The 26,167-nt window shown below is 39.1% G+C and overlaps 2 protein-coding genes across 3 annotated transcripts in view; one reads left to right on the top strand and one right to left on the bottom strand.

Moving 5' to 3' along the window:
- Positions 1-16,914, top strand: part of aebp1a (AE binding protein 1a) — a 19,795-nt gene extending 2,881 nt beyond the window's left edge. For both annotated transcript variants that reach the window (XM_008423225.2, XM_008423224.1), the window contains 19 exons: positions 2,894-3,133; positions 3,293-3,337; positions 5,191-5,253; positions 6,318-6,377; positions 6,457-6,525; positions 7,610-7,687; positions 7,774-7,883; positions 8,602-8,741; positions 9,252-9,336; positions 9,432-9,576; positions 10,558-10,637; positions 10,733-10,856; positions 10,958-11,154; positions 11,772-11,945; positions 12,036-12,161; positions 12,244-12,490; positions 13,124-13,263; positions 13,378-13,477; positions 13,834-16,914. In XM_008423225.2, coding sequence (XP_008421447.1) covers positions 2,894-3,133; positions 3,293-3,337; positions 5,191-5,253; positions 6,318-6,377; positions 6,457-6,525; positions 7,610-7,687; positions 7,774-7,883; positions 8,602-8,741; positions 9,252-9,336; positions 9,432-9,576; positions 10,558-10,637; positions 10,733-10,856; positions 10,958-11,154; positions 11,772-11,945; positions 12,036-12,161; positions 12,244-12,490; positions 13,124-13,263; positions 13,378-13,477; positions 13,834-14,387 — 2,777 coding nt within the window. In that variant the 3' untranslated portion in view covers positions 14,388-16,914. The remainder of the gene's footprint in view (positions 1-2,893; positions 3,134-3,292; positions 3,338-5,190; positions 5,254-6,317; positions 6,378-6,456; positions 6,526-7,609; positions 7,688-7,773; positions 7,884-8,601; positions 8,742-9,251; positions 9,337-9,431; positions 9,577-10,557; positions 10,638-10,732; positions 10,857-10,957; positions 11,155-11,771; positions 11,946-12,035; positions 12,162-12,243; positions 12,491-13,123; positions 13,264-13,377; positions 13,478-13,833) is intronic.
- On the bottom strand, positions 16,725-26,090 carry ddx56 (DEAD (Asp-Glu-Ala-Asp) box helicase 56). Its single transcript, XM_008423223.2, has 14 exons — positions 25,971-26,090; positions 24,599-24,760; positions 24,311-24,465; positions 22,790-22,960; positions 21,971-22,061; positions 21,448-21,689; positions 21,224-21,358; positions 20,063-20,176; positions 19,885-19,979; positions 19,691-19,764; positions 19,523-19,612; positions 19,343-19,448; positions 17,991-18,091; positions 16,725-17,481 (listed from the first exon to the last, which is right to left on the bottom strand). The coding sequence occupies exons 1-14, from the start codon at positions 26,025-26,027 to the stop codon at positions 17,398-17,400; spliced, it is 1,677 nt and encodes a 558-aa protein (XP_008421445.1). The 5' UTR covers positions 26,028-26,090; the 3' UTR covers positions 16,725-17,397.
- Between the last annotated feature and the right edge of the window lie 77 nt (positions 26,091-26,167).

Genomic DNA, 26,167 nt, shown 5'->3' on the forward strand with positions numbered 1-26,167 from the left:
TGTGTGTGTGTGTGTGTGTGTGTGTGTGTGTGTGTGTGTGTGTGTGTGTGTGTGTGTGTGTGTGTGTGTGTGTGTGTACTTGTTTAGCTATTCTTTTGAGGACCATTTCTGGCATATTTAATTACCTCTGAAGAGTGATGGGCCTTATGGGGACCAAAGCCCCATAAGGCCCAATAAAGGCCCCCTTCTTTAGTGTTAGAGTTTAGATTTAGAGGTAAGGTGTGAATTAGGTTTCCTTTTATGCAGAGCCTGATTGCTGATTGAACGCGCCAGGTGAGGTCCAGCGCTGAGGTCAGAGATGAGCATGACACGGATGGGCAAACGGAGGGGGCGGAGTCTTCCAGCTTGAACTTTCGCTATAGCTCCATTACATATAGACTTCAAGAGCTGGTTTAGAAAAGCACAATGATACTCATGAGAAGGCAAGTTTTTTATGGGAAAAGGAACATAGAAGGCACATTTGTGGGGAAACCACACAGAATGACTAACAGCTGAAATGTTTCCACTACAATTTTCCATAAGTGGGGAGAAAAGATTTACAAGAGGCCCCACTTTCAGATACACCACTGCAAGGGAGCTCATGTTGTGACTCTGCTCCAAATTCAGCTAAACCACAAACTTGGCTACTTGTGTTTTCCATGAGTAACAGTAGTTACATAAGGGTTTGTACTTGCCTTTGTCTGTGCAGTTCTGTTAATCCTTGCCATGGTCTGAATTCCTTTATCTCCATTTTGCTAACACGAGCCGAGTGAAGTGATGTGATTCAAAGTCTTGGCAAGAATGTTTCCACTGGCTTCTTTCTGCACAAGCCCAAGCTCATCTTCTGAATAACACTAACTTAATTTGATGCAGATGAGTTTTCGTTTTAGGGTAGTGTTAGTTTTTTAACTTCTGTAAAAAAAAAAAACCCAACTGCACAACGTAAGAGTTTAGTTTCAGGTTACAGAATCAAGAAATTTCAAGTTATGTCTTTGAAAAACATAACTGCCTCCTGAAATGTTCCACATTTTGGAACAAATCGCCTTTATAAGCATCATAGTTAATAAATATTCATGTTTTATTCCCAGTACAAAACTCCAGCTGCGTTTGAAGAGATTTATTAGAGAAGGTTAATGAGCGGCAGCGAAGACATTAGTGGCTGCTTTACCATGAAAATGTCATCCTTAAAGCTGCAGTATGTAACTCTTAAAAAAATATGTTTTTCCTATATTTAATAATGGTGCAAACTTAACTGTCACCTTATTGTGTCAGTATAATATGAGATAGATAATCTGTGAAAAAAAATCAAGCTCCTCCACCTCATCCCTGAGCTATTGCCTTCTGAAGAAATACACCACTCCCAATCAAAAACAACCAATCAGAGCCAGGAGGAGGGTCTTAACGCTGTCAATCAATCTTGTGTACCAAAGCCAAATGTACAAAAGGCGGAGTAACAATGTGCCATTCCAGGAAACCTATTTATCCGCCGTCATCGGTGGCAATGCTAACTAGCCTTAGCATTCATGACAGGCTATGTTGCGGTGAACTGGCTGTAGTGTAGCAGATAGCAAGGGGGCGTGTACATATGAGTGACTGATGGTGCTAAGACCCTCCTTCTGGTTCTGATTGATTGTCTCACGGGTGTATTTTTGCAGTAAGTACTGGGAGAATTCAGAGGAGTTCAATTTCTACACAAATTCTCATTCATAACAGAATAATTTTAATAAATATGTAAAAACATATTTCTTTAAAAGGTACACACTGCAGCTTTAAAGTATAATGGTACATACATTTGGTTTTAGTCAGCACAAGAGCACAAATGTGACAAGATCAGAGAAGGAGGAGTATACACTATTTTTGAAACATATTTAATTCATGGTAGGGAATGTTACGAATGAAATTATGTTAGGAAGGGAAGAAAAGGAAGAAGAGGAAAACTAGTGGACTGGGCTAAAGCCCTCACCACTTTATGCAATATAAGGAAGAGGTTAGTGGAAACAATGGAAACCTTATTTTATTTAAGCAAGCCTATTCTGCCTCCACATGATTTTTATGATTTTGATTTTATCTACGATTTTAGTTGCATTGTGTAGCACTTTGAGATTTTTTCTAATGAAAAGTGCGCTACAAATTAAATTGATTATTATTATTATTATTATTATTATTATTATTATTATTATTATTATTATTATTATTATTATTATTAAACCACAGAGGAGAACCAAACAGCCAGATGACTGAAACATGAGAAAGTGTAGAGATCTGAAAGGACAATGAACCCAAAGAGGAAGAGTGGTCAGGTAATCTGTAAGAATAACGTCAGGAGATGGCGGATAGGTCCGATAAGCAAGAGGTAGGAGGGAAATGAGTTAAAGTGCATCAGGCAAAAATGTTAGTGTGCATGGATTTCTATTGTTTTTATTAAGAAACTTCAAAATTAAACTAAACGAAAAAGGAAATTTCAGATCTAACTTATCTATTTTAATTTTGCATATATGTGTTTCACATAAAACAATATAGGTAACAAACCAAATAGCATTGGATGATTTGTCAATGTCCCTCCACATCTGCTTCTACACCTGCAGAAAGAGAGAAAACTAACAGGGACAGGACGGGTTCTAACAGAGCATTTTGCACTGGACCCAAACTCACTCCTCTCCATGATACGTTTTGATTCTCTGTAGCATAAAGCGCCGCTTTGTTTCTGCACAGACTAATCTGCATGTATTTGATGCAGCGTCTGCCCGTGCTCCAGTCTGAACATGTTTTCTGATGCAGATTGATGGTTGCAGTAAAACACTTGCTGTCTATGTAGCAGTTAAACATCCACAGAAGTGACACAGCTGCTGTGTGGGCATCTTCACTCGCCGCGTTCTGGCTTCAATTAACGGATTATGTCTCTGTCTCCCTGAAGCTAAAGCGAAGAAGGCAGCAGAGAGAGAGGCTAAAGCCAAAAAGCAAAAAGCTCCAAAGCCCACCAAGAAACCCAAACCGCCAAAGCCCACCAAGAAACCGAAGCCACCCAAACCCACAAAGAAGCCAAAGACGCCTAAACCCACCAAGAAACCAAAGCTGGTAACGACCACGGTGCAGCCAGAGCTCCGCCTTCCTCCTCTGGAGGAGGAGGAGGAGGAGGAAGTGGGCCTGGAAACAAGTGAGTTCACTTCAGATTTATGGTTTCAGGTAGGAGGAGAGTCAGGGGAGCAGTATTCAACTTGGTGATCTTTTTGCCAGAATACCCTGAATGTTCCAGGCTGTTGCTATAAAATAAAGAGATTTCAGTGTGCTTAAAGCTTTGATCTGATCTTTACAGCGAATCAACCCGAGTTTCCAACGGAGCCCGTTGAGCCAGACCTGGGTAAGACGCCCAGCCCGAGTCCTCACAGAGAAGGAAACCCTTACATGTGTCTTTTTATTGCAGTGGCATGACCTCTAGCAAAATCTAATCATTTTTTATTATAAGTATTTAGTGGTGGGGGAAAAAACTAAACATTAAGAATTAATAGTTTAAAACTACATTTCTGGTAGCGTAATTAAACCTTTCTAAAACAAAAGAAGGTGAAGCTATTTATGCATTTATTTACAGTTGAAACATGATATTTACATACACTGAATAAAAAGACAAACATTTTTTTCTCACTGTTTGAAGTTAAATCTGACCAAACATTTCTTGTTTTAACTTAGTTAGAATTACCAAAGTATTTCTTGTTAAATGCCAGAAAATTTGGCGAGAACATATTTTAGACATTTTTTGGAACTTTTCTCAAATTCATAAGTTTCGATACATTTAATCAGTATCAGGTATAACTGCCTTTTAAACTGTATGACTTTTGGATTTCCTTTCACAAACTTCTGATAGATTAACAGACATTTGAGTTAATACACCCGTGAATGTATTGTGTGAAAACATTGTCAATTAACCGCTGAGGTGCCAGTTAAAAAGGGTGAATTATAACAAAAAAAAAACAAAAGCTTCATTTTAAAGTATTTTATTAACTTTAATTAGGGCCTGTGGTTACTGGTCTATGCATTTTGATCCCAGTTTACTTAAAAAAGGGAACCTGCAGAGATATAAAACAAAGCCCTGTTTCCAATTTAGCGGAAATAAGTTATTGCTTTTCTACAAAGCGATCTTGCATTTGAGCCTACAAAGCAAACAAACATCAACGTCCACATTGTAAATCAAGGATGGAATTACAATTTAGTAACATTGTAAAACTAATTATTCCTTTTATTCAGCTTCATCTGCTACTAAAACCCGACATGGACCTATGGTTGCCAGATGCTGTTTTAATCAGCATCTTTGCTTCTAGAGCCAAAGTTTTTCCTTCAGCCTTTAACAACAAAGCTCTGAGGTTTCTGTGGGTTGTAATTAGTGGTTGTAAATATTCGCAGGAAGCGGAAAAATTCTGTTTTCCGCTAAACAGATCTGCAATTGTGATGTTTTCAACAAGAAAACAAATAAAAACTGCACCACGCTAACTTTTTTGAAACTCGCCAGAAATGTGCGTATGACATTAAAAACAACTGCAGCACCTGACGCTAACTGATGCGTCAGGTGCATCAGTTAGCACTGATGCACTGATCCTTTCTGATCCTTTCTGATCCTTTTCAAACAAGCAATTTTGCTTGTTTGAAAACAAGCAAAATTGCAAAAACAATTTTGCTTGTTTTTGCAAGCAAAATTGCTTGAAAGGAGCAGAAACACTTCAGTTTCTCAAGCTGCGTTTCCAGTCACCGTATAATTGTGCAATTTGGCATTTCGAAAATACATTTGCTTTATGGAAACATGCCGATTTCTTTATTGAAAAACACTTTTTTTTTCAATAAAGATTTTTTTTTGTTGTTGTTGTTGTTGCTAGGATGAGGTGTTTATTTGGCCATATCAAAATTGGTGTATTTCATACAACTGAAAAGGAAACACTTTTTTCGCATCACACGAGTCACATGATCAACAACCGTATGTTGCCACTGGTGCAAACCATGAAAAAGACGACATCAGGAAGTAAGGATCCTGGCGCAGCATTTTATATTATTATCATGTGACACTTTATTATTACATTACTATTCATTTTGTATTATGTCAACAGTAAATGTGTTTTCAACTTGAAGTGAAGTTCAGATGAGATGAGATTAAAATTCAGTACAGTAGTTGACTGTAGATATACAAATCATCTTCATATATCTGTGGTGATAATGTGATATTTCCAGACAAATGGATCAGAGGACACAAGAAGGAAGACACAACCACTGAGGTCATCATGTACATACCAGGTAGTTCTCGTCATACAGTGAATGGTTGGGATTTTATCATTTGTATCTGTACTATAGATGATTCTGTGTTGATTTTGTTTCCAAATAACATCAAATTTATGGACAACTGTGGACATAATTTCACTATTCCTGTGGGACAAATTCAGGATTTGCTTGAAAATGAAAATAAAGATATTGTGTCAGACACTTTCAATAATTTATGATATAAATTAAAAGTTCATATTTTTCCCAGTAACACACTTTATGAAACACATTGTGTTGATTGATTATACACAGCCCGATGTTTTAAGACTATTTATTTGCCAACAGCTAATGAAAACATGATATTTAGGATTAGAATATTACAGCAGGTTTTTTTTATTAGATAAAAGGGGATCTTGTAACACTTTATTTGAAGGGGTGTGCATAAGACTGACATGACACCGTCATAAACATGACATAACATCTGTCATGAACATAAAGAAGTCTTTATGAATGTTTATGACAGTTGTCATGAAGTGTCATTCGTTCAATAATGACACTTTTAATGCAAAGCTGCTCTAAAAGTTGCATTAAAAGTCCATTAAAAATGCCCACCTTGCATTAAATTATCACAATTTACAAAATCATGCAAAGTTGACACTTTTAATGGACTTTTAATGCAACTTTTAGTGCAACTTTGCATTAAAAGTGTCATTATTTACCGAATGACACTTCATGACAACTGTGATAAACATTCATAAAGACTTCTTTATGTTCATGACAGATGTATATGTCATGTTTATGACAGTGTCATGTCAGGCTTATGCACACCCCTTCAAATAAAGTGTTACCGGGGAGGCTTACTAATGAATATTTTTAATAGTTGCTATTATCATGAAGTAATTTTAATATGACAAACAAGCCTTACCAGAATGCATGTTTTAATTTAATGAATATTACTGTCATTTTATAACAAAAAATTCCACTTTTTTGATTTCTGTATATATGTTGTTATTTTTTAAATGGCCTCATGTGAAAAGATCACTGCTGAAATATTTTTAACACAATATATCTATATCATTTCTTTTTTGTTGTTGTTCTAGAGGAAACCACGTCTGTTCCATTCGCTGGTCCCTGGTATGAAGAGTATGATTACTCTGACTGTACGTCTTTATCCAGCTGAGAACTATTAAGACTGTTGTCTTGATTGTGGCCGATGAGAGACTTTCTCTGTTTTTCCAGTGGCAGAGGCAATAGCAAAGAAACAACAAGAGGAGGAGGAGAGAGCCCGCAAAGAGAAAGCAGAGAAAGGTAACAGATGGAAAACATTGACTCTTTTAAAGGACAAGTCTGCTTACATGAGGGATCTACAACCACATGTATCTCTACACTCACCATTATGACTTCTGATGACCAAAAATGTAAAAGCATTGAGGTTCAATAAATGAATGAATTGCCGGTGGGGGCATCTGACATTTCAGTACAGCCCGTCCAAAGAACAAAAGAACCCAAACAATCAGCACATGGGTAAACAAGTTCCAACTGCAGCCCTGAGAGGGCCACCCTTTCGTTGGATGAGAACAAGAACATTAGTGTAATTGAGGAGGAAAAAAATTATATCTGCACATGAAAAGCAACATAAAAACACAAAGCAAGAAAACACAAAATCCAAAAATCATTCAAAAAATGGCAGATTTAAAAATTTTTCTTAGGTGTTTTCATGAGAGAAATGGACAGAATTGTCACAAATAATGAGCCTAGTGGTGGAAGAAATATTCTTCTTTATGAAGTATTTTTTCTTGTCTTTTGGCTCCAAACTACATACTTGTTTGACAACATTTTCAACAGAGATGGAATGTTCCAAAAAATATGCATTAGTTTTTGTTTAATAGTTTGACAATTTCCTTTTTAAAAAAAGGAAATCTTCAAAATTCCCTATGGAAGATTCAATAAAAATAAGCGGATCTGTGATTCTAAACAAGAGGATTGAGGTCAATTCAGGCTCCCGGGTCGTACAGGTACCGGTCCAGACCTCCGGCTGGCTTATACACTCTGTTATTGTTCTCTAGCAAACCTGAGGATGCATTTATACTCAGAATAAAGTACCAACTGGAAAAGCAGCTGGTAGAACTGTATTTCTGTTTAAGGTTAAATGAGTGAGAGGTTCTCAATAAAACTGTCACATATTTGAGATTTTTCTTTGTAAAAGACTTTTGCTCAACCACATGAAAAGAACATATCACAGCATATTGAAGGATCCAATCTTTCTGCCAAAACAGCATCAACAAGTTAAGGCATGGCCCCGATTTTGTATAAGAACACATTAGCATTAGTAGGACAGAAAACGTGGCTCTTGATCCTCTGTAAGTTGGTTGTTTGCTTTATAATCCCACAGCTGAGCGGCAGAGGAAACAATGGGAGGAGGAAGAAGCAGAGAGACTGAAGCAGGCGGCTTTTCCTGCTCAGCCAAAAAGTACGACATTGCTTTGACTTACATGGCCTGGTTTGATCCTGAGACATTTGGCAGTGAGATCTGGCATGTTGTTGTCTTCGTGTCAGAGTGTCCTCCTTTGGGCTTGGAGTCTCACCGGGTGGATGACGACCAGCTGCTGGCTTCCTCTCAGTCTCACCACGGCTTCGCGGCTCAGAGGGGACGCCTCAACATGCAGGTAGCCTGTAGAAGAAAACAATCTGAACACCTGATACCCCCCAGCTGATGCTTTACGATCACACATTGTACATTGTATAATGGCCATAAAACAGCCAAACTAATGGGATCTAAACTTCTTCCTTTTGAATTATGTAAAATTGACATTTTTGAGCTTTATATCATATGTTGTTCCCTCATCAAAACATATCTGGAGTGTTGCTTTGATTTTTTCATGCATATTTGAGAAATCCATTAATACCTGAGTGGATCTAGTGCCACCTTCAAGGCCTCCATTCCAAACTTCCGTCTCACTGAGCGGCCCTTCCCACTCAGCTCCTTCAGACTAGCCAGCAGCAATTAGCAAAAACTTGCACATCTGATGAGCTCATTCTACAAACTACTTGTCAGTGAAACACTGGTAAAAACACTGTTAACGGATTAACAGAGAAGTCATGTTGTTATGACTTCCTGAAGGGGGAGTTTCAGATGGAGCAGGAGTTTTTAAAGAGACAGAGGCCCAATTTCAAGGCATCAAATCACAAACTCAAGTTTCTGTTAAGTCATATTTGATGTGTATAGCATTTTTATGACAACTGGGGGTAACATAGTTACTTGATTATGTATTATGTACCTGGAAAAATACATCATACTGTCCCTTTAGATGCTCGGAACAAACGATGCATGATGAAGAATAGAACAGTCTATTTGCAGCTCTGGTTTGTGAACTGTGTTTGCAGAGCTCTGAAGATGAGGAGGACATGTATGGAGGTGCATGGTGTGCAGAGCCTGAGGACAAGGAGCACTGGTTCCAGGTGGACGCTCGGCGAGAGGTGGAGTTCACCGGAGTCATCACCCAAGGGAGGAACTCAGAGCAACTGTGAGTTTTGTTTCAAACGGCATTTAAAAAAGGTTGTTTTGAGGTTGGAGGGTTCAATTGATCTGTTCTCATAACACTGGTTCACATTTCATAAATAAAAACTTAATCTTAATTTCAATTTTATGGTTAGTGGAAATGTGGCATAGGTTTGAGCTATTTTGCTAAGAAAAAAAAGGCCAGGACCTTCATCTCTAAATAAACACCAAAATGTTACAGTGAAAGTTGGTTGTACAAGGTTCTGACTCTTGCAGACTAAATACAAATGTACACAACAACTTTTGGATTTGTATCTGTAGAAAAAGATCTCATTATCATTTCACTTTAAATTATTCACTACTTTGTGTTGATCAGTCCATCAAAATTCCAATCAATGGCTTTGAGGTTTGTAGTTTTCTTGTGACAAAGTTTTTGAGGCAAGAATATTTTCCATGACTGTTATTTTTATCACTATACAAGAGGAAATGTTTTGCTTGGAGGACTGTGGACTCATGACTTATGTTGTCATTTCAGGGAGGATTTCGTATCGTCCTACTTTGTGGCCTTCAGCAACGACAGCCGGGACTGGACGGTGCTGCACGATGGCTACGCTGAATGGGTGAGCGGCATCTAAATGCTGTACTCCAGCCAGAAATTTTCCAAGAGAAATCTCAAAAACATAATCCCTCTCTCTATGTGGTCCCCCTCCTCAAGCTGTTCTATGGGAACGTGGACAAGGAAACACCCGTGATGAGTCAGTTCGCCGCACCGGTGGTGGCGCGTTACATCCGGATCCTTCCCCAGAGCTGGAACGGCAGCCTATGCCTGAGAGCCGAAGTCCTGGCCTGTCGGCTACCAAGTCAGTGCCACAGACAACAACCTCAGGACAAACAAAATGGGCTATCAGGAGAACTGCTAAGTTCCTTTACTCTAACACGCCTGAACCATGTGACTTAACGGTCCATTCATTTAAACCAGGCGCACTGAAGCAGGAAAAACATCCAAAAAGTCCTTAAAAGTATTGGCATAAAAAACCCCATCAAATTATATTTCATTGAATCAATCTATTGTTTTCTATACAACTGACTGACTCACTTAAGCTACACTCTGCAATTTGTAGGTAACATTAAAATAGCTGACATTGGGATTTTAGGGCGGTGTATGTAATTCAGGTGCCCAGCTTGTTTCATAACTCTAGAACTACTGAGAAGTTAATATTTAGAAATTTCCATCCAGAGTTTCCTTCCTTTGAGTTAGGACATTCTCATTCACCTTTCCCTGCAAAGAAAAACACACAGCTCTATATCCATTTCTTTAACATGAACTTTAACATGAACTTCATAGACGTCTCTCACCAGTAAGGCTCAAATGACAGCTATTCCAACTGCTAGAAAAGTAGCAGCTTTAACAACAACAAAAAACTCAAAAGAGGAAAATCAAAACCTATGTTAGAGATAAATTTCATTGACTGAAATTTCATTGATTCAATTTCATTGATTTCAATGAAGTACCTTTCCTAATAACTGAAAGAGAAATATTGAGTCCAAAGTAAATACTTGTTTAAATGGGCTACTAATTATTTAAAAAGTAAAATAAAAATGTAATAATTAAATTAAAAATACTTTCAGTAAGCTAGTAAGCTAGATAGCTAGGAAGCTAGTATCTAGCTAGCTAACTGGACAGCTGCTATCCAGTAACCTCTCTAGCTTATTGAGTAGTTAGTCTTTATGAAGAAAAACAGCTATCTCTCTCCCTCTGACTCCAATTTTACTTGAATTGTGGCATGTGTAAATAATGTATTAATTTATTTAGTTTTGACATTATGGGTGTTATTTTACAGGCAGCTACCACAGTGAGAATGAGGTCAATGCGTCTGACGATCTGGACTTCAGACATCACAACTACAAGGACATGAGACAGGTTTTGGACAAGACAGTGAAGAGGAAATTCTGGTCAAAATAAATGAGACATAAATCAGCAATAAATGTGTTCCTTCTTTTATTTCAATGCTTTAGATGATGAAGGTGATAAATGAGGAGTGCCCCAACATCACAAGGATCTACAACATTGGGAAAAGCTCACAAGGCCTCAAGATGTACGCCATGGAGATCTCAGACAACCCAGGCGAACACGAGACAGGTCGACATTTAGACTTCAGACCATGTCATAACATCGCAGGTAGAGTGATTACTTGGGAAAAACTTCACTGACGTTACAACTTTACCTTACCCCATCTTCAGGTGAACCCGAGTTTCGCTACACAGCAGGTTTCCATGGCAATGAGGCTCTGGGTCGGGAGCTTCTCCTGCTATTAATGCAGTTCCTCTGCAAAGAGTACAGAGATGAAAACCCAAGAGTGCGACGCTTAGTGGACGGAGTGAGGATTCACCTGGTGCCATCACTGAACCCAGATGCCTACGAGCTCGCCTATGAGATGGTACTGTACCTCAAGAGTCACAACGACATTAATGACATCTAAAGTTTAGTCTGTCTATTTTTAAATGACTAGAAAATCTACCTAAAATGAAGCTAAAAAGAAAGTACATCCTTGTAACAACTTTCTAAGTGTTTGGACATTAGAAAAACAGTCTCTCCATATAGGTTGTGTAACAACACTAAACCCACTCCATGATTTCATAGCTTGTAGAACCATCTTCAGTAGCAAAAACACAAAGCAATTGTTTATGTGTAGAAATTCACCTGTCTTCCACTCAATTTGGAAGAATTTTAAACCACTCTTCATCTTCATCACACAACATTGCTTTATTGTTTGGATCCCTTAATTTGGGCAAAAATAGAGCCGTCAGATGCTCGGCTGCAAAGTGCCCAAATTATAATTCCTCCTCCATTGTGCACCTTACCAAACATTATTTAGTTATTAGTAGTTTTTAGTATTGTTTAAAATTTATTGAGTCCTTGATCTTTAAAGCCAAAATGTCAGGCATCTTCAGTAGCAAAAACTGAAGCAATCTCCTGTTGGTTCTGTTCTAGAAAAGTGAGTCATTTATAAAATCTATATGTAGAGTTTTATATTGTCCTCCTGCTGTCCTGCAGGGCTCAGAGATGGGAAACTGGGCGCTGGGTCATTGGACTGAAGAAGGTTATGACATCTTCCAGAACTTCCCAGACCTGAACAGCATCTTGTGGGGAGCCGAGGACAGAGGCTGGGTACCTCGCATAGTGCCCAACCATCACATTCCGCTGCCAGAAAACTTCCTCGGTGGTTCTGTGAGTGCGCAAACATCAGAGGCTGATTCTGTATTTACTAAACGTCCACAAATATATTAACAAGTATTTCTTTCTGTGCCATTATTTTAGCTTGCAGTTGAGACCAAAGCCATAATTTCATGGATGGAGCGCAATCCATTTGTGCTCGGAGCCAATTTACAAGCAGGAGAAAAAATGGTGGTGTACCCTTTTGATATGCAGCGTCCTCCAATTTCTGTAAGGTTAACAGGATAAAGAACGTCATGAATTATCTTCCAATATGTACAATTATTGATTCTGTGCCATTTCGCTTTGTTAGCTAACCGACAGTCGACGTTGGAGGGTTAATGCTGAGATGAACGAAGAGACCTGGGCTCGTATTCAGAGGCAGAACGAAGGAGCGCTCAGAGAGACTCCTGATGATGCCATGTTTCGCTGGTTGGCAATGTCATACGCACACAGCCATCTAACCATGACTGAGACCTATCGGGGATCCTGCCACGGTGATGATGTCACTGGAGGACAGGGGATTGTTAATAGAGCCAGCTGGAAACCAGTGGTGGGCAGTGAGTAGAAGATGGCAAATAGCCCAAAGAGGAATGGGCACTTTTTGTCACAAAAAAATCAAGACTGGTCGCACCGTATAACCCTCCTGCGGTCTTAGCAGTATGCTCAGGAGGAGCGCAGCAGATGTCACGGTCAGACAGCAGGGAAACAGGGGTGGGTTGTCCCAGCAGACTGACAGTTCCTAAAACCACAAACACACACACACACACACACACACACACACACACACACACACACACACACACACACACACACACACACACACACACACAAAACCTTGTAAAAAGATCATGGGTCCAAATGACCCAATCTCCTGAGACCACAGGAGGGTAAAAAAAAAAGAAAAAAGAAAGCTAACTCAGAGTAAGCACTAATACTACATTTAACTGAAAGGGCTAAGATGTAGCATCTGTAGTGTCCATCTAAAGAAATGAGTTTCATTATTTGACAAAGAAAATCACTGGGTGTTCAATATCCAGGCGCCATTTTCCCACTGCATTTTCCCCTAGGCTTAGATATTTTCTAAAGCTGTTTCACATTCAAGATTTCTCCTAACCCTAATCCAATAGATAAATGCATCTGCAATACAACTCTTACAAGATAATAACAAGCTCCACAAATCTCCTCCACAGGTATGAACGACTTCAGCTACCTTCACACCAACTGCTTTGAGCTCTCCGTCTTCCTCGGCTGTGACAAGTTTCCTCATGAGAGCGAGTTGGCGCTGGAGTGGGAGAACAACCGCGAGGCTCTTCTGTCCTTCATGGAACAAGTGAGCACAAATTCAGTTATTTATGGGGAAGAGAGTTTTATTTCAGAATATTTATATTAAAAAAATGACCAGAAATTAAATTCTGTTCTGAGACGACTTGCCCTGTTGTTACAGGTGAATCGGGGAATAAAAGGTATAGTAAGAGACATGGAGGGAAACCCGCTGCCTAACGCCACAATAACTGTGGAGGGAATCCGGCATGATGTCAAAACTGGTACGCTAGATTTGATCAAGATTTTATGTTTCACACAAAGTGGTGTGTGCTGTGAAATGGAGGGAAGACATAGTTTACAAACTTTCCATAAAGACCAGATTTAGAGTGTGCACCACTAATAATTCCATTCTCTCATCAATGTTCTCCTTGGCTAACATAGCAGTTTAGATGGATATCCATGTCATCATTCTTCCAGTTCACAATTGGATCCTAATTTGTGTCACTCTGTCACATAAAAATCCATTAAAATACAGGGAAGTTTGTGGTTGTAGCCTGACTATATGTTTTTTTTTTTTTTTAAAAGAGGGTACATGTATTTTAGCAAGGTTCTGTACTAATTAAACGTGTCTTTCTAGCTGCCAGCGGGGATTATTGGCGGCTGCTGAATCCCGGTGAGTACAAGGTGACGGCCAAAGCTGACGGCCACACGCCTCAAACGCGGCTCTGCATGGTGGGCTACGACACTGGAGCTACTCCCTGCAGCTTCACCTTAGCCAAGTCCAACTGGGACCGCATTAAAGAAATTATGGCGCGCAACGGGAACAGGCCCATTCGACTCGTCACCAAAACGAACAGGGTGAAGTCTACCGCTTCGAGCACTACGGCACAGCCCGCCGTCACAGGGGAGGAGAGTCAGGCCAACTCTCAGAGAGCCGAGCGACTCAGACGGTTCAGACTGATGCGTCTACGCAAATTGCGCGAAAGGTTAAGAGGCAGAGTCACCACCACCACCCTTCCAACAACAACGACGACGACGACAACTACAACACAACCACCTGATGCTGAGAGCACAACTTCCTGGTACGACTCTTGGTTTCCTGTGGACAGCTATACAGAGAACCCGTTTGACACCTTCATATTTGGCTCAGCACCTACACAAGAGTATAATTTTGAATACACCATTGATTAACAAAAATAAATAAATCACTATCTATCTGCACAACTCCTCAATAACCACACATTACAAACTACTACTTCTACAGTCTTTTAATGAGTTTTCTAAAGGAAGAGAGATGCACCAAAAAATTTGCAGTTTTTCAACTCAACTGATCCAGAGTAGTGACTAGTAACTTTAACTAGAAACTTTAAATCTGATCAGTAAACGCACCGTGTCTAAGAGCCAACAGTTTGAAAATGCAGATATCTGTGGTGTGAAAGTGGTTGCTTAGAAAGACTTTACAGGTCTCGGTACTTGTGCACTGTATAATATTAAGACAGAGGAAGCACATATGTAAGATAACAGGAAGGCTGAACATGCACTGCTTGAGCAAAGAAAAAAATCACTAACTGGACTGAACAAGTCTCCTCATAGATAAGTATTGCATAATATTTCAGCCAGCAACAAGTTATTTAACCCCAACTGATGCAATGTGTAAAAATAAATTTTAAAGTCACATCCTGTGGTCGAAGAAAATATATTAGTCTGTTTAAGAAGGGTCAGTTTATTATCAGAACTGTCCAACACATTAAAAACTGGAAGGGAAGGAAACCTGGGAAGCATCGTCCCTAAGGAAGAAATATGGTTGGAAAAAAATCCTGAATGGTCATGATCTGTGACCACTTGAGTGTTCGGTGACATCAAACCGAAGACTAACAGTGGAACTCGAAGCAATGTTATGTTTAATAACAAAAGCAAGAGCATTTCCACTCTCACAATGTGGAGGGAACTGAAGGGCTTTTGGGACTGAGCAGCTGTAGAAAACTACTGACCAGGGAGGCCAACTGGAGAAAGAGGAGCAGAAAAATTGGACTCTAGAGCAATTTAACAAGGTCAGGCAAGTGATGCATCCATCATGTCTAGTGTCTCCTTTACAAGCCTTTGGCGGCATTGTATATGATCTGGGGTTGCTGCAGTTCTTCTGGTCAAGGTTTAGCTGACTGCTTGAATATAATGAATGACCAGGTTATTCAGACTCGTCCCCCAACTCAACCACAGAATCCATTAAGAATCTTTGGGATGTTCTGAAAAAGACTTTGCACCGTGGCCAGACTTTCCCATCACCAATGCAACATCTTGGTGAAGAATTCATGCAACACTTGATGAAAATAAATCCTCTATATCTGAGACGACTTTTTTTCAGAACCTCATCAAAAGGTTCTGAAATCCCACAATATATGCTGTAATCAAAACTAAAGGTAGTTCAGAGGTGCATTAGTTTGAGACCTGTTTGGTTTTTTTGGTCAGGCAGTGTGATACAGCGACGTTGCACTGTTCTGTCCTCAAGTGATCGATCTCTGTCCGTCATTGAACATGATGGATTTGGGAATGTTGTCAGAAAGGTGGAAATCTCCTAATTAGAGGATCTGAATTTTCTATTGCAGGGTCTCAAACTTTAGTCCTCGAAGCCTGGTAACCTGTAGCAACGTGTCCCTGATCCAACACACTTGAAACAAAAGGGTATTGTCTTCCCAGCAGGTAGTCAAGTTCTTTAGACATCTGGCAATGACCTAGTTATTTGACTTGTGTGTTAAAGCAAAGATGCATCCGAATGTTGCATTTAGCATTTTTCAAAGTGGAGTTTGACATCGGTGTTCTAGGGAATGAAACTGAAGATCAATGCCGACAGTCACAAATGATAACTACAACATAAAGTCTGTAATCAGTTTTTGTTTCAAAGGTATTGAAACTAATGTTTTAAACTAATGTTTTAAAGTCCCTCCTCTCCCCAACACATGGCATGCTAATAGAAATATTTAGCAATCCCTCACAGTAGGAAGGGTAGAAAAATGTTTTGAATACCATTCTTATTCCTGGCAGTTTTTCAGGAGAACTGGGAGTCAACCAAGATTGGAATAGGCAGGTAAAATCTTCACAAAGCCAGAGACTGAAAAATGGTCTCGAAACTCTGATGAATAAAAAGAATGGATTTTTATGAGGCTTTCACTTTAAAGCTACCACTGAATAGTCTGCAGAGCAAAGACTGGATTAGAGTCAAAACAAATTGAAAATACAGGTACATGTTTAAAAATTTTACATGTTCAGTATTCTTTACTTATTAAAGAAAGTTAAATTCACATACTGTATGGACTCATATAGTGAAATATTTCTTACCTTTATTTTTGGTCATTTTTGTGATTATGACTTACAGAAAGCGAAAATCCAAAATTCAGTGTCTGAGAAAACTAGAATATTGTGAAATATTGGAAATCATGGTGCCACAGCCTAATCAGCTAATTAACCCAAAACACATGTATAGCTGTCAAGGTTGATTGGAAATTGTGAAAGGGAGAGTTTGTTGGCCAGTTGTTTTTTTTTATGCATCTCTACGTTCCACTGCAAACAGAACAAGCAATGTTTTCACAAGTAAACTTGCACGTTTTGTTTTTGTATCATCTTTATTTTTTTACACTGATTTCTTGTACTGGCTGAATGCATTAAGATAAAATATAAACCGAGTTGTTATGGTTGGAGTGGAAACAATAAAGGTTTAAATGTACAACAGTTTGTCATGATCAGACCTTTGTAATTAAACATTTTTATTTCAGTTCACCCTTAACATTTTAGAGTTTAAAATAAGTTTGTTTGCATTTCCAGTTCAGTGTTCCAGCTGTATGAGAGATTTTAGTAAACACTGCTGCTCGAATGGTAATGACATGGGAGCTTTCTACCATATTCCCAGCTGGATCCAAGATATTTCAAGCTCTCAATTGTTACAAAAACAGCCAAAACGGGTGTGAAGAAATTTTACTTTTAAAACATTTTCAAATTATTTAGAAAACAGTGTTTTTCACGTGATAACTGGACTAACGATGAGTTTGTCAGGATCCAGAATCCCATGTTCTGTTTAAAGCAGTATGTCAATATGCAGAGTCCATTCTGTCTTCAGTGAGTTCATGATCACACACCATCCTCATAATGACAGTCTCTGAACAGGTGAAATACACAGAACTGATCTCCCCCCTCATCTGGGCTCCAGCAGCTATGATTTGCCTCCTCTGGCTTTTTTGTTTCCTGTTCGTTTGTACTGGAAACTCTTCAGCGGATTCCTCCCCCGGACGTTCTTCTGCAAAGAACAAAACGACTCATTTCAGTTTATCGTGATCCGAATAAAATCTGATTACATTATTCGGGAAACAAAAAAAAACAAGAGAACTTCAGTAGAGAAAAACATACCAACATATATTGAAACGAACTAAATGTACACATTCAGCTGAAACCAGACAATTCAAATTTTACTGCAATTTAGGATGTTTTGTAAAAAGAAATTATGAATTACTGCAAGTTATATGATGCCCTTTAATCATGACGGCTCCCAGAGCGATGTTTTAAAATAAACTAATTATGTTTCTTCAGAAAAATGCATCAAATACAAACTGAATGAAGAGTTAAAAAACCTATTAATTTAATCTAAACCTACTTTTATCTGTAACTCCATATTAGTTAATAATTTGGAAATGGAAGGCAGCTTACCAATGTAATACACCAAGATTAAAACTTTCCAGGATTGTTTGATCTGCTCTTCATAAACAAGACAAGTATTATTCTGCTCTGGTGTTCTGGTCTGCAACCAACCTTGAAGCTGCTTTTCACAACTCCTGCTGGGGCTGGTTTTATCCTCCTCTTCCTCCTCCTGCTTGACAGTGGATTCACTACGCCACGCAGAGTCTCAGGAACTGCAGCATAAGAGAGAAACTGATGCGTTAGCTTTGACGGACGCCGTCAGCCTGACGGAGCGCAGCCTGACGGAGCGCAGCCTGACGGAGCGCAGCCTGACGGAGCGCAGCCTGAGCTTCTGATTCTGTGAGGTCAAAATCTGTCCAGTTGGGGTTCATGTTGTTAGGACATAATGAACAACATCTGGTCCTTATAAGGTTCCAAAATTAATTAAATCAAACATAAGGAGAACAAAACCTCACAACTGACTCCACCATGTTATTTATAAATATATATTTATATAAAAATTGAAAGAGCACAATGTGAAAAACTAAGTGCAACCCATAATTCAAGATCTTGTAGAACCGACTTTAGTCTATCGCATTAGCTGCGTTTTCAATCATTACATAATTGTGTAATTTGACAAACTGAAAATAAATTGACTTAACTGAAACATGGCAATTTCAAAAGTAACTCACTTGATAAAACGTTTTGGTGCTAGGATGAGGTGTTTCTTTTGTTTTTTATTTTAGCCATATCAAAATGTATTTCTTTCGCAAAACTGCAATGGAAGCATATTTTTCGAATCACATTATCAACAACCACATGTTGCCACTGGTGCAACTCACAAAGAAGATGACAGGAAGTAGTTGCAGGATCATGGCACAGCATGATTTTAATGACTTGTCACATGAACAAACTTATTGATGTGTGATTTAAAATTGTGTTCATTTAATGTAAACACTGCAAATGTGAAACTGCGTTTTTTCGACATTAGCAGAATATTAGTGTTTTGTCCTAATTTATTCTTGAATTGCAGTCAGGCTCCACTTTAAACACCCCTGGTTTAGAATAGTGACCATCGGACCAGTAACAAGGAGTACACCTGTCACAAGCAATTAATCAAATAATACATTAAAATGAGCCAAATTATTTTCATTCTGGTGATTAATAATTTCTGAAAGGAAATTTTGTCAACAGAAACATCATGATCCATTTTATTTATGGTTTTGGTTGTGTGTGGTTTTTATTTCCGTTTCATTTATTGTTGTTGGTTGATATTTAAAATGTCTTTCCAGAGTTCTTTACAAAATTAAAGGTTATTGATTTTGAGAAGTTGAATTTGCATTATTATGCCATTATCATGATATTACTTAAAAGCGTTCTTGAAACAACATTATTATTTATCGTAATAATTATTGTAACAATTTATTGTGCAGTAAAATGTGTAATGAGTCCCATCAGTGCAGCTCTGTGTCTGTTGTACGTACTCAGATAGTCGGGAATGTTTTTCATGTGAGGCTTGATGACGGCAGGATGAAGGTCTTTGTCGTGTCTGAGCAGCTGCAGATCTCTGGGGTTGTCTTCAAAGTATGTCTGCGTGAGAGAGAGGAGTCGTTGGTTCCTACATTATCTGAACGTGGCCTCCGTCCCTCCGGACCGTCCCTCACCTTGAGCTTCTCCGAGTTGAGCAGCTCCTGTTTGATCTCCTTCAGTCTGGCCTCCTTCACGGCCTGCTTCGTCACGGCCCGCATGGCGTCCTGTCAAACGAACCGCGTCTGTGAGCTCAAGAGACGACAGATCGTTCTGCAATCTGACGACAAGCAACGAGGACTCACCCTGCACCTGTACCGGAAGCCTTCGATCTCCTCCATCTTAAACTCGTAAGGTTTGAGCGCCGCCTCGGCTTTATCTGAAAAGCACGCAGGCACGCTCCGGTTAGCACCAAATAAAAACTAAAGAATGCTTTTGCAAACATGTTAGCATCTGCAAGATTTTGACTTGGACATAAACACATTTAAGACAGAGTCACCTCCACCGAGGGCCTCCTCCACCTCTGCCAAGGCATCGAGTTCGGTGTGAGAGATGAACGACAGGGCGGTGCCTGGGTTGTCGGCTCTCGCTGTTCTGTGATCAGAGAGCGAAGGAAATGTCTGAAACGGCACAAAGGACGGAATACACAACCTGAAAACTGTCTGGACGGTACCGACCTTCCGACTCGATGGATGTACGAATCAACAGACGTTGGGAAATCAAAGTTGATGACATTGGAAACGTTTTGGAAATCCACGCCCCTGGAGACACCGTATTCCTTATCTTTAGCCCTGAAGATGCCCAATCACAAAGAAACTGTCAACAACAGATGAATTTTTTAAAGTTTTCAGGAATCCATACCACTGATCACTTCTTTCATCATTCACATGGCTTCTGCAGGATTCACCAACTCAAAATTAAGACTTTTTAAGACCTTTATGAAGGAAATGTACAAAAGGAAATCAGATATCTTATATATACACATTTTGTTTGGTTTTGTTTTTTAAGATGACTGCCATTCCACCAACTGGTTTGCACTTACCCATGAAAGACCCAAAAAAGCTAGTTAGCTAGCAAATGTATATTAGCAGCTAGTTAGCTGTAGCCTGAAACCACTCGAGTCTCAGAATAATGAAGATGTCTGTGTGCAATTCAAACTGTTGATGAAAAAAATAAAATAAAATAAAATACAAGACTAGATAGTCCTAAAATGTAAGATCTATGAGTAATGTGTTTCAGGCTGGCTTACAATTTCTTCAATGAATTTCAGACATTTTAAGGTCTTGTTTTTAGACTTTCAAAGGGACAATAATTTGTGTTTTCCAGACACAAAGTGTAATTTTATAGCACATTCAAGTAACTATGTAAACTTCAATTGTTTAAGAAAAATCTATCAAATATGGCTTAAAAGAAATGTGACTATGTAATTTAATGCCTTGAAATTGGGCCTCTGTCGCTTTAAAAACTCCTGCTTTCTGAAACTCCGCCTTCAGAAAGTCCTCACAACAAGGCTCCTCTATTATCCCTTAACTACATTTTTACCAAAGTTGCTCTGAGAAGTAGCTGCTATTATGAGCTCAGCTGATGTGCAGTTCCACCAGCTGTTTGCCGATTGCTGCTGGCTAATCTGAAGGAGCTGAGCGGAGCGGAGTGGAGTGGAGAGCTGCTTTGTGAGGCAGAAACTCGAAAGCTTGGAACCTGCAGCTCTGAAGAGGCAGAGGTCAGTATGATTTTAAATAATATTGCCCCTTTAAGACTTTTTAAGGATGCACAGACGGCCTGATACAGCCGACAACATGGATTCTATGTTTTCTCTAATCTCTTGTGGCGATACTCACTGTGCTGCTTTTGCTTTGCTATTTTTCTTCGTCTTCTTCCCTGAAGACGACGCGGCAGGTTCAACCAAGCTCTGCTCATCTGTGGCGATGATGATGTCATAGAACCCCTGGTTAAACTGGCTGATGATGTGGCACCTGCAGAGGAGCACAAACAGATCTTTATTAAATGTTCTACAGGAATCTTTCATCCCATCTTCAAAAAGGAATCAGCATCAGCGGCCCACCTGGACTGGACGGGCAGCTCCGAGTTCAAGACGCACGCTGGGATGGCGAACTGTTCCAGAAACAGTTTGAGTCTGTAGCTTCGGTCCACTGCTGCCACAAACAGCAGCGTTTTCCCCTGGACCAGCTGCAGCTTCAGCAGCGTGTAGATGAGCAGGAACTTGTCCTCCTCCTCACATTTGATGGTGTACTGCTGCAGCTGGCTGCTGTCAGGCAGCTGAGAGCCCTGGAGCTTCAAGGTCACCTGAAGAGACACAAGAACCTTTGAATTTGGGTAAACATTACACATTATGCTTCCACGTGCAGCATGAAACGGAACACTGCAGGTTTCAGCGCATATTCCTGCAAGAATAGACATTTTTTTGAGTTTACATTTTTCGTTCGTATAATTTTTGCAGGAAGAAAACATTTGACAGATTCATTTGATGGAGAATGTTGCCAAGATTTCAGGATGTGAAATATATAATAATAATAATAATAATAATAATAATAATAATAATAATAATAATAATAATAAGAGATTACCGGGTTGTGCAGCAGCAGCTCCTTTAAGGCCTGAACATCCTCGTTGAAAGTAGCCGACATGAGAAACGACTGATAGATCTTCGGCAAATGGCTACAAAAACATGGAGAAAACACATGAAAAACATGGTTTTGGTTTCATTTAAGGTCACACAAACACACAGCTTCAGTAAGCAGTTCCTCCAGATTTCTGTGATTTTGCAATTGCAGAAATTCGCACAAAATCAACAGATTCTCACATTAATTGTGTAAATATTTGCCTCCTTTTAAGTGCCTGACCTAATTCAACAGAGGTCCAGGCAATTGGTACTTTGAGTCTCAAAGCTACAAATTTGGAAAACTGTCCCTCCAGTTTTTTATGATTTCATGATAAAGGAAACTTGTACAATAGGATCAAATCCCCACATTTGTTCGCACTGATGCATAACTGTGCATTTCTTGCATATTTTCTGCAAAATTTACAAGTAACACTACATTCACAAGTAAAAACTACATTTGTGTAATTTTTATAACCAGGTCAATTTTGAAACTGAGAACTGTTTTTCCTCATCAACTAAATTTCAACTAAATTTTCAACTGAAATTTAAATTAGAAATAATCCACAGAATCATACATTCATGTTTTCAAAGAAGCTAGAAAATAAACAGAAGCTTTCAGGCTACAACCAAAAACTTTAATGCTACAGTGTGTAATTGTCAAGTAACAGGAAAATGAAGCCTTCTGTTGAATCTTCTACTCTGACTATAAGTCTGGAAGGTGTGGCAGGTATTAGTATTCACTATATACATCGTCCTTAATGTATAGTGTACTTCTTGTTCTCACCACAGCAGGTTCTTCAGGTCAGACTCGAAGCCGAAGGAGAAGACCAAGTCGGCCTCGTCTACAACCAGCATCTCCAGGGAAGAGTGGAGCGCCAGGTTCTGGGCGTTGAGGTGGGCGAGAACGCGGGACGGTGTCCCCACCACCACATCGGGCTTCTCCATTAAAATGGGTCTGTTCAGAAACAGGATCACACACCCACTGTTAACAGAGGAAAACGTTTGGAGCATCTATCATGTAATAATGCATTTTTCATTCCCTCTGAGATTTACACGATTATTTTTGGGGATTTTTTGCCATCAACATGATTTTGTGGCGTTACTTTAGAAATTTTCACAAGGGATTTGGCGATATTTTTTCTTTATTATACTCCTTCAAAGATCTACATATAGAAGGAAAAAAGGTGAGTATAAAATAAGAAAATGAATTGGTCATAAATATTTTTATTCTTCAACGAACTTAAATAGTTCAATCGTTTTGTTATTATCAATCACAGGCTAAAACATGGTAAGTTATAGCCTGTGATTCTGCCACTCCTTCGGCTGTGGCAGAAGGAGTAAAACATACTGCCACCTGCAGGTGGGAGTTAACCACTTTAACAACATGTTTTTTTTTTAACATTTTTACAGAAAATTTGCTATAAATTCACAATTATGCATTAGCACAGAGAAATCCTGTGATTTGTCTGGAGGCACTGATTTTTATAACACTGATTTTAACATACCGATGCACAGACATGTTCTACAGTATCAAACATATGGAACAAAAGTCACATGTTCCAAATACTTTTTTTAAAAAGTACCAATCTGTTTCCCAGACTTCATAAAACACAGAGAGAGCCCTTCGCAATCTGGCATTAAAAGGTTGGAGTACATAACTCACATTCTGAAATAAGCTGGACCCAATAATAAACAAATAAATAAAAACTTTAGTGAAAATGAAGCAGGTCATGTTCAAATATTGAATTGAGCTCTGAACATAACAGGGAAATATTTAGTTTAGGTGTGCAAGCTGATATTAGAACTAGCTCAGGTAAAAAGGTAAACTTGAACACCAACCACAGCGGACGACTGGAAAAATATAATACAAATAAAATAAAAAGTTGCATAAACTGACTAACATCTCACTCTCTGCATCTCATCTCTCTCACATCATGCAGCTTCACCTCAAATCAAATTCCTATTCATATACAGGAATAAGACAAATTCAAAGTCAATGACCTGCATTCCAATTTGGTCCTAGTTATCAAATATTGCAGCCAAATTCAGCTTATTATTCCAGCTGGTAACATTTTTCTATCATTGGAAACCCAGAGTCGCTAACTACCCAGCAATTCCTTCTCCTGAACAAGCCTGTAGCAACAGACCAAAGTCTAAAGCAGAGAATCTCTAAATGGATCAACAAAATCAACCATTAGATTAGCTTGTCAAGCCAGAAGCAGCCTGCAACTCTGAGTTTAAGACAACCTAAAATGGTGGCATTTAGCAGAGGAAACGAAGGACGTTCCAAAACCAAAGGTCCCACCTCTGAGTTGACACGTCGGCCTTGCCGGAGATGTCTGCCACCCGGACATCTCTAGAACAGGAAGACGTCAACTGTCTCATCATGGTCTGAACCTGCTGACCGAGCTCTTTGGTCGGCACCAGGATGAGAGCTCTCACGTCCTGCTCACGAACGCTCTGAAGATGAAAAACACACAGGGAAATAACCACGGAAACGTCTCGAAGCAGGAAATGCTGATAATTAGTGTTTCATAAAGCGTCATAAAACAGAGTTACATTAAACAATGTGTGAGACGGGATTCCTACCCACCTGTTTGGAGGCCAGGATGCGCTGAATGATGGGTATAGCGTAGGCTGCAGTCTTTCCAGATCCGGTCCGCGCTCGAGCCAGAAGGTCCTTCCCATCCAGAGCCAGAGGAATGGCCTTCTCTTGGATCAGGGTGGGCTGAGACCAACCTAGATCCGCCACCGCCTGAGCCACCAAGAGCAGGAAGTGAGTGCCACTGAGCACACCATGACATGACATGACATGACATGAATAGGTTACCATGCCACTAATTTTACTTCATATTGGAACTCCTGGGCTGTGTTCAAAGGAGATAAACATTATGATGTTTATTTTGTCATGTTGAATAAATAGCGATGTATAATGATCATAAAACTAGCAATTATTTTAGCACCTAATTTATAGATCATTTTGACAATTAAGAGCAAAAAAATAAGCACATATGGCAGATTTTTCTTTTAAGGCTTTTCATGCAATATTAGAACTATAATAGATGCAAATAAACTATTCAATTCTTTAAAAAATAATAATAATAAAAAATGGATTTCCTAAAATGTTTTTTTAATCATCTTCAATGAAAAATGGTTATATTTTTTGTGCAATTTTGGTTTAACTACTTTTCTGAATGTGCTTTTTTTTCAGCAATTGGCCTGGAATTGGCTCTTTGTACTCCAGTTAATGATTATTTGATTACTTTAGTAGAAAATTATTTCAACGATTGATTCATCACGATTAATCGTTCCAGCTCTAGACGATTTGCACTAATAAACTGAGCTTAAACGTTAAATCAAGCAAATATATAATCAGCAAAGAAAACTTGATTGATCTGTTTCTGTTCTGATTTTTCTTTGTCACACATTGTTTCACGTCATCAAACCCTTTTTAATATTAGACAAAGATAACTAGAGTAAACAAAACACAAAAACCAAGAGTTGGTTGTGCCATACTTGGTGGCAACAACTCCAATCCAGGATTTCTAATAATCAGAGCAATCAGTCTGACAGGCGGAAGAAAGAAAAACTCAAACACAGAGGTCATATGTAAGGAGACAATAACTATTACACACACTAACATAGCGGCCAAACAAAACAAACCATCACTTATGTTTTTCATTTTATTTCATTCGAAAGTTTAGTGTGTTTGTCACTCCTTTAGGGTGGTTCAGAAATTAAAAAAAGAAATTAACAAATGCATTAATATTCAGTTTAGATGTCATTTCCCACGGCACGTATGTTTTAGCCTGACAACACGAGACACTAGCAGAGCAGAGAGAAACCTCTCCTCCATTTCTATCGAGTTTTTAGCCGCATTCTCGATTCTTAACACTTCAGCTAAAGACAAAGTTTCACGAACAACTAACATTTACTTTCTTAACGCCTTGTGGGGTATTTTTTACCTTTAACAGACGGTCGTCTAATCCCATTTCATGAAACCGCAGCCTTTCAGCAGCCATCACTGCTCCGCACTACGCTCACACGTGTGTCGAGGAGATTTGACGTCATGCTGCCTTCACGGTCTTCGGGAAAAGACCAAATACATAGCTGTCAGCGCAGGCATGCGTTTCTGGGCATAACCCCCTTCCCTCTGGAGACA

This window comes from Poecilia reticulata, linkage group LG12, assembly GCF_000633615.1.
Source record: "Poecilia reticulata strain Guanapo linkage group LG12, Guppy_female_1.0+MT, whole genome shotgun sequence".
NCBI lineage: Eukaryota > Metazoa > Chordata > Actinopteri > Cyprinodontiformes > Poeciliidae > Poecilia > Poecilia reticulata.